The sequence below is a fragment of the Geospiza fortis genome, unplaced genomic scaffold (genome assembly GCF_000277835.1).
Source record: "Geospiza fortis unplaced genomic scaffold, GeoFor_1.0 scaffold54, whole genome shotgun sequence".
Lineage (NCBI taxonomy): Eukaryota > Metazoa > Chordata > Aves > Passeriformes > Thraupidae > Geospiza > Geospiza fortis.
The window spans coordinates 5,935,798-5,944,480 of record NW_005054301.1 but is presented as its reverse complement, the minus strand read 5'-3'; the positions used below and the strand labels follow the sequence as shown (position 1 = coordinate 5,944,480).

The 8,683-nt window shown below is 45.9% G+C and overlaps 1 protein-coding gene across 1 annotated transcript in view; it reads left to right on the top strand.

The window, feature by feature from the left end:
• The window catches only part of FLVCR2 (FLVCR heme transporter 2), a 33,459-nt gene that overhangs the window by 9,284 nt on the left and 15,492 nt on the right, over window positions 1–8,683 (top strand). The window contains exons 2-6 of the mRNA XM_031064210.1: window positions 1,618–1,759; window positions 2,957–3,097; window positions 5,280–5,285; window positions 5,787–5,820; window positions 5,886–5,919. Coding sequence (XP_030920070.1) covers window positions 1,618–1,759; window positions 2,957–3,097; window positions 5,280–5,285; window positions 5,787–5,820; window positions 5,886–5,919 — 357 coding nt within the window. The remainder of the gene's footprint in view (window positions 1–1,617; window positions 1,760–2,956; window positions 3,098–5,279; window positions 5,286–5,786; window positions 5,821–5,885; window positions 5,920–8,683) is intronic.

The following is an 8,683-nucleotide window of genomic DNA, read 5'->3' as shown; positions in this document are numbered from 1 at the left end:
GATTAGACCTTGAAGCCTCTAAACCATGATAGTTGTGCTCACTGTAGTCAATGGGCAGTGCAGAGGAGGAGAGTCAGCCTGAGTTGCTGTGATGAGAGGCTGGGCATAGGTCATATCTGAGCAAAACTGGGCTCTGGCAAGTTTAGTCCTGTGTCAGAGTCTGTCTGTGCCATGTGGGTGTTAGGAAGGTTTATCCTCCCTAATGATCTTTAAAGTTTCCTCCTAAACTCAGTCCTTGACTTGCTATCTGGGATGGCACAGCTTGGGTTTGTCTTCAGTCTATGTAACCAAACCTCAAATGTTCTTATTCTTGACAGTGCCTTGAATTGGTGGGGCACATCTGAAATCTCTCAGTGGCTCTTCTCACTAGCTCCCTGCAATGTCTGAGAGAATGAATTTAGTCTAGATATCTGTTGCTCATTGTGACCCAGGATATTCCAGGTCCCAGTGGAGGATACTGTTTGACACAGGAGAAGTTTGGCCAGACATGGTTGAAAGTCACTTGTTTGTAAGCTAAATATGGTGCCTGAGTACAGCAGATAGCTCTGTTTGACTCCTAAGCATTCTTCCTATCTGAAAAATACACCAGCTGGATGGAGGAGTAGGGATTTTGTGGAGAGTTTTCTGGGGCAGGGTGGCACAGCTGATTTTTAGCCTAACTGCGAGATATGGCAACTGAAATATATTTGTTCTGAGATCTTTGTCTTGGCCAGTAAGTCAGCTCTTCCAGAATGAGTCTATCAGCATCCCAGAAACATGGAGACATGTCAGAGAGAGCACAAGGAGGTTTTGCTAGAAGACAGCCTGGGAAAGTTGTCCAAGCTCATGCCTGGGTTACAGGGCTCTTGGGTCTTCTGCTCTGTGCTGACATGCTTCAGTGAGGTTTATGGGCTGCACAGAACTTGTCTTCCTTGCTTTCTGTACACTTCAGAGCAGTTTTTCCAGGGACAGTTGCCAAGCTCCAGTACTAAAACAACCTTGACATTGTCAACACTTCCTTTGCTTTCAACCCTGATGCTCTTCTAGGTTCTCCTGGTGGTCATAGAGTGAGCCTTGTCCTGAGAGGCTGCTCATTTGAAACTGTTTCAAAGTTGGCTGAACCAGATTAATATCTCAGTTATGTAGAGTGGTCAGGTGTCTCTGCCCTTGCACTTATGTGGTTGGAAAATAAATTGGTTCAACTAATGGACCCAGCAAATATTTTGGTTGATTTTGATGGTCTTGTTTTCTGCTATTTTTAATGAGCAAAAGTGGATTACCAGGTGATCAGGCCAGCTCTAGAGCAGGGGCAAGGTAAGGAATGGGATGTGTATGTGAACAGGAACATATATTTGTGGGGGAGGTCAGGGCAGGCAAGACCTCCACTTTGATGAAGCCAGGTATTCATTCTGCTCAATTGTTGTAAAACCTTGCCTTGAATATCCTGACAGTTGTAATTGCAGTGGGGAAACGTCTCTTATGGCCTAATTGAAATGGGTATCTGACTTTTAATTGTTGGGTGGTAAAGAAGATTTTCATCTTGGGTGTGAAATTGGATCAGGCTCAACTGAGCTGTAGGGTAGTTGGCACTGCTGCAGTTTCATGTCATGCCTCTGTTTATCTTCTCTCTCTCCTCAGCTTGGCATTGCTGCAGGCTTTCTGGTCCCTCCAGTTCTGATCCCTAATGTGGAGGATGTGGACAAGCTGGCCTACCACATCAGCATCATGTTCTTCATGACTGCAGGTGTGGCATCAGCCCTGTTCATCCTGGTCATTATAGGTAAGGAGATGGGAGTGTGCACATGAAAACAGATGGGACTGAGATCAGCCAATGTGTGACGGGGGCCTGTGTGCCAGGAGATGGGTTGGGCTGGCCATCTGGGGAGGTGGCCTACCATGCAACTGACAGGCTCATGCAATACTGTATCTTGCTGCTTCAAACCCTTGATGAACAGCACATGTTGAAGGGAGGTTGTCAGCAAGCCTGCCAAATCGTTAGTTTTGTCCATTGCTTGCATAATAAATTCCAGGCATGAGTAAGTCTTTTAAAAAACAGCAGAAATCTTTCATAGTCATCTTCCCTACAAACAGGGTGCTGGCTGCTGGGTTATGTCTTGAGACCTGCCTACCCCTTAAGAGTAGAAAGAGGCAGATTATATGGCATCACAGGAACAAGATGATCCCAGTTATGAGTGGAGGGAAAAAAGCATGAAGGACAGTAGTAGGACACAAGAGATGCAATTCCCTGCTTAACACATGAAGTTGAAGCCAGATCTTTAGCATGAAATATTGGCATGTTCACTGGAGAGCTGAGTTTAGTTGCTGAATTCCATGCAATTTTTTTGATAGGCTCCTCTTACCAGTTTGTTCTGTTGCTGATGGCTGAATCAGATGTAGCTTCAAATAGTGTGGGGCAGGGAATAGACAAGGTACAAAAATGCCTGTCTAGCACCTGGCACAGCAGTATCACCTGTGACTGGGATTTCTGGATGCTACTTTAATGATAGTAAGAGGCAGCAGATGGCTTGGCCTGAAATAAAACCTGGCAAAGGTTATTGTTCCCTGGGCACTGGCCACTGCAGAACACTAGGCCGCCTTTGTCAACTGACTTGTCCAGTTCTACTTTGTCATTTGTAAATCCACATAACACTTTTGCACCTGGATGGTCATCCTTCTAGAGACAAAGGCTGATAATAGTCCTGAGAACTCTTTTGGTGCTGCTGGACACTGCCTACACAAAAATCTAATTGAAGGCAAGATGTTTCCCTTGGGAAGGTGACAGGAGCTACTGCTGGAAGAGAGCTGTTCTTTCCTGTTCCTGGATAAGTTCATGCATGGAGATCAAAGCTTAAGGAAAATGGTGTGTTTTGTACACTTGGTTCTAGCAGCACCTCTGCCATCCCTCAAATGGCACAGTGTATACTCAGGCCCCTCAACTGCACCATTACAAACAGGTGTACTTTGTGTCTGCTTTCAGTCTTCAAAGAGAAGCCCCCGAGCCCTCCAAGCCGAGCTCAGGCCTTGATCCAGTCCAGACCAGCTGCGGAGTATTCCTACGTGCAGTCAATCCTCCGCCTGCTCCGCAATGCCAACTTTTTGCTGCTTATGGTCACTTATGGTAAGGTCTGGTCTCCTTTCTTCTTGTGCAGTTATCACAGTTTCTCCCTTCCTCTCTGTACTCTGCTGGGACAGTAGCTGGCTTGAGTTGTTTTAGGGGAACACAAAGATAGCTCCCCTGTGCTGCCACAGACCAGGGATCCTTAGAGCCCAGTACTCTTCAGCAGTGGTTACCAGTGAATGCAGCAGGGAAGAACAAAAGGAGGGCAAGCACGCAGAGGGTGATATGTCCCTACAACTGTTCTCCCAGTCTTTGACTATTTGCTGTTCAGGGGATTTCCCTTATCTGTTTTTTTTTTTTTTTCCTAGTAATTTAGCTAATTGCAGCAAACCAATCTAAGTGCTTACATAAGAAATATATGGAAGTGTCTGAGTGCAAGTCATAGAACTGAGTGAAAGTCATTTCTGAAGGCAAGGATATGAATATGACTGCCAAGCATCTCTGTAGAGGTCATATAGAGTATGCAGATGTGCAGACTGTCAGCTTTCTAGGCGGTCCCTGTGAAGCAATTGGGAGGAAGGACTAGAGAATATCTTATGCCATCTGTCCTTGCATGCTGAATTTGCTGCTTGCTTCTCTTCAGCATTCTCGGTCTGTTTGTTTGAGGGCAGTGTGATGTGTTGCATCTATTCCCTGATGCTGAATTGGCATATAGAAAAGTGTTTTTCTTACTAGCAGAAAGGCCATTGTGGTCTCTGCCTGGGTGCATAATAGGGTGTACTGTAGCCAGTTAGTCTGTGGGAAGTTTTGTCCTCAGTCTTCCTACCAGCTTGCTATGGAAGCTTCTCAGGGGCATGGTTAAATATTGCTGAAAGTTCTGCACATTCTGCGAGCAATTGTATCTGAAAGACCTTGTGGATGAGTAGGCAGGTTGGAGAGAGTCAGATGGTGGCTTTGTACTTGCTGAGGATGCTAATGGTCTTTGGAGTTGCTGGAATCTCTGCTCCCTTCCTTCTCAGTGCAGTAGAAATGCCCCTCTCAGATTGCTCTTAAACTCTCCTGGTTTGCATTGCAGCTGCTGGGTTTGGCTTTTTTTTCCTATAGTACATAATACCCTCTCAGAAAGTGAAGACCGAAAAATCTGTCAGGCAGACTGTGTCTAAAGTTGGATTGTATCTTCTGCTCAGTTCACACTTACCCTTCAGGAAAAAGAAAGGGGAAAGCATTTGCTCTAATAGGTATAAATAAGTCCTAGAGGAGAGAGGAGGGCTCTCAGTACAAAGAGCATGTTTAGAATCTGACCATCCTGGGATAATTCTTTTCTGGCAGTCACAAACAGTGTGGAAAACCTGTTCAGTGGCTCTTGCTGCTGGTCTGTGCATTTTTTCTGTTCCTCTCTGTGTCAGCCTCATGCCAATCTCCAGCTTGACTTGAGATGGTGACTGTTACTCAGAGAGGGAACTATGCTGTGAAACTTTTTTTTTTTAGCTTGTCTGGGTTTAAAATGGTGACAGTTTTTCCTACTCAAGTCAAAAGTTACGTTGGCCGAGATTTAAGACATCTGCAGCCACATGAGTACAACTGAGTCATCCTGCCTACCTAACATAAAGATATCTGCAGCCTGTTGGCTTTTGTGCTAGCATCTATCAAGGGAGAGAGGAGCTAACCTGCTGCTTGTCCATCTCTTCTGGCTGTAGAAAAAATGAGGATCTTTCCACAATGACAGGTCAGAACACATCTGCAAACCTCTGAGGTCTTGGTATTACCAACAGCCAATGATTCCTTTCTTATGGCAAGACTTGCAGTGCTGGAAACTGGTGTTACTGCTGCTATGTCAGGTGCTAGTGAACTGATTTTCAGGAAAGCCCTCAGAGAACCTTTTCCCCAAGGCTGCTGACATTTCTTCCATAAAACTGAGGTATAACATGGAATGGGCATTAAGGAATTCCAAGTCTATGGGGTTGGGCTTTGCATTGGAGAGCATATTGCTAGTCAGAGGCAGTAGGCAGGAAAAGGGTGGGAAATTCTGGGAAAGGGTAATAGAATGGGAGTCATAAGACAGGCTTAAAAAAATCAGCATTTGGAATGGTGATGGGGCAGTGAGGAGGAGGCAGGGCAGTGAGAACTGCATAAGGAGCCATTGTTGGGGAGTATTACAAGGGTGAACAAGAGAGAGTCTGGCAAGTAGGTAATAGGCTGCCTACCTTTGGGAGACCTGGGTTCTAGTCTGAAGCTTAATAAGGGCTCTGTTTGGAGCTGTAGGCAATGAACTTCCCTGTTCTGGCCTCTATAAAATGGAGGAGACACTGGGGTATCAAAAACATTATTCTACATTACAAGCAAACCGTGATAACTAGGTACAGAATCAGGTGGTGCTGGACCTTCAGATGTCCTGCTCCCAGCTACTAGTTCTGGTTTCCCTCATCTGGGTGGGCAAATGGCCACTTTCCTGTTGGAAACAACCATTACCTGTTCTATCGTCATTCCAACGGCTATAATTCTCAGAGAAGCTTCGCTGAGCAGCTGTGACATATGAAATGCCTACAACTTTTCTCAGCCCTCACATATGCAAATTTGACACATTGTCTTGATTCTTAGAATGTTTTACCTGTCTCTGGTGCCAAGTGTTGCTGCCAACTCTTACTTTTTGCCCAGCTTGGGAGCAGAGGCTCTTCCCTGTCTTGGAAATCACAAGGATCACAGAGCTGCTGTAAAGCTGGTTTACTGACAGTGTTAGTTACCAGAGCAGCACCTGGCTGTCTTTACAAGGCTGCTGTCCTCTTGCCTGGGTGAGAAATAGAGGGGCACAAATGAGTGGTTAATGTTTATGCCCAGCTTTGAAGTGAAGAAACAGAAGGACTATGCTGATCTGCCATACTCCCGTGTCCTTGCACTGCAGCTTGTGGTGTCACCTAGTGGGCGGGGTGCTCCAGAGGTGGAGATAGGATGAAGCTAATTTAGGGTGTTAGCTATTTTGCCATAGCCAAGTGTTGCGAAGAGACAGCTTTTAAGGCTGGAGGGCGCCTCCTTGCTGTGAGATCTCCAGTTGTTCTCCCCCATCCTTGGCTGCTGGCCCTGCTCGAGTTTCCAGTCTTCTGAGTAACTCTTAGTAAGGATTGGGTCGATTCTCCTGCCTAATGAGCATGTCACTCAATTTACTAGCCTCTCCTGTAACCTTCTGACAGATGATTCTGAAGTGGGCAACATTGTCACAGGCAATATTTGGGATCACTTGCATAAGAGTCTTTGTCTGTGCCATACAGCTATGGAGTGAGCTTTGCTTCATAATGGAATGGTTTAGAATCATAAGAAGGGCTCTTAGAGATCATCTAGTTCTGACAAACCCCATGCCATGTGCAAGGACACCTTCCTCTAGACCTGGTCACTCAGAGTCCAGTCCAGCCTGGCCTTAAACACTTCCATCTATGCCTTTGGGCAGCCTGTTCCAGTGCCTCACCACCCTCACAGTAAACTGTAATGTTGTCAGAGATGGTGTGTGAAGGCAGTGATGCACCCTCCAGCTGCCAATCTTGCGGCTGCTCATAGTGCTGTGTACTGCAACAGATATCCAGTGCTCAGTGGAAGACTGGGCTAGGTGCAGGATTGCTAAATACCTGTCTTGGTTTGGAAAGTCAGGAGTCTCTTAAGGAAGGCAGGAGCTTCCCCTGAAATGGAGAATGTAAACCCTCCCCACCTCTCCGAATTGCTATAATTTTAAATTAAGGGGCTCTCAGGCAAAGGTATGGGAGCAGGAAATAACAGTTCTTTAATAGGGAGAAAAAAATAAAAATAAACAATGCAGTCCACTAGCACAACACTGACAGAGTCAGAACCCAACCTGACACCCTGTGGGTCAGGGTGTTGGTGGCAGGCCGATTGAAAATGTGGCTGCAGTCCTCTGAAGTATCAGGGGTGGTTCTGTTGGAGCAAGGGGGATCTGTAGAGAAGGATGTAGTCTTCCTCTGAAGATCCAGGAGGAAGAGGCAGCTGCTGTTCTTCTGGGGAATCCCGTGGAGAAAAGCTGTGCTACTATTTCAGAATCTCAGAGTATATGGGGTAGCAGTGCTTGGCTCTTCCTTCTGGGCGGAGCATCTCACAATGGGATGTTATAGTTCTTATCAGTCATGCACTGATATTCAATAGTCTGTTATCAGCAGAGGTCTTTTCCCGAGGGAGGTGTGAATGTGGTCATTCAAAGAGAGAGATAAAGCAAACTGCTCACTTGACAACGTAATCAGCCATACAGATGGTAATGGAAAACATCTTGCATGCAATCTTCAACAGTACTTAAAGGAGATGGGAGACTTCAGGATTAGCAGAGCTCAGAGCTTTGTTCACTCTGTCAGAGCTCTGCCTGCTAGACTGCACTTCTGTATCCTGTGTTGTTAGTTTCTGCTTTTAGCTGAGGCTTAGAGAGGAAAAGTAGGAAGGAGGAACTTGACATGTATCTGGTTTTTTTTTCAGGCATCTGTGCCAGACTTTTTAAAACCATGTCTCCTTTTGGAGCCCATAGATGTGTCAGCTGCAGTGGTAAAATCTGTCCCCTTCCCTCCACCCATCAGAATCACTGAAGCCTTGAAGAGAAACGAAGTGCAAATGTAGATGACTTTCTGAGAAGAAAGTTATATACTGACTGTTAAGACCTCATCAACCTGGGGAAGGTTTCTCAGTATCACCCAAGGTGAGAGTGCAGCCGTTGCAGTACGGCTGGTCCAGTGCACATGTGTATGTTGCTGCCTGCTCAACAAAGCTGTTGGGTTTTCTGTCCTTTGGGAAAGGCATTTAACCAACGAGAATTGCATGTAAGATGCAGCTGAGTGTCTGAATAGGGCTTGACCAGTATCACCCCAACAGTTTCATTCTCACCTTGGGTGATACTGAGAAACCTTCACCAGGTGGTTGATCCTTGTAACAGTTAATGTAAGTTCTCTTTCAGAAACACAATTACTTTCACGTTTTTTTTTTTTCAGGCCTCAGTGATAGCTTTCAAAATGCAAGACTTTTTCCATGCAGACACACAGCCCAGGTGCCTGAGGGTAGTGCTGTCTGTGCTTCACCAATTAGCTTTGCTCCTACTTGTCTTCTGGCATTTCTTGCCTTGGAGAGAATGTTATTTACTGGCTGTCAGCAGGGAGAATGGTGACAGGCTCTTCTCTGTGTATGACCTGGGAGGAAAATACACAGGTCAATGACACTGTTGTTTATTGAATCTCAGGTCCTTGTTCAAGGTATGATGCTGAGGCAGATGCTTTTCTAGTTTTCTGACTTGGCTGGGAGCAGAGGAGAAAATTGGAGTGCTAAAAGATGATTCTGGCTGCTCACAGGGTTGCTCAGAGGGTTGAGACTCTGTGAAGGAGTTGCAAGACCTTTCAGTACCAGAAATGTGCACAGCCGTTCCTCTAGCTGCTTAGGTAGGAACCATCCTGAAACTGCAGGGTTCTTCCTTCTGCATGCTGAGGCCTGGATGTTGGTCTGCATTTCTTTCAGTATCCTATGTCTGCCAGTCTGGCTCACTCTCCTGAGACACTGCAGCTTTGTTCTGGACTGATGGTCCCAAAGATTTCTCTCTCTGCGTTTCTACCATTTCACAGCCCAGCAGGAGAGGAGCAGGCTCTGAATGTGCTGCATTTTTATCCCCTTCTCAGG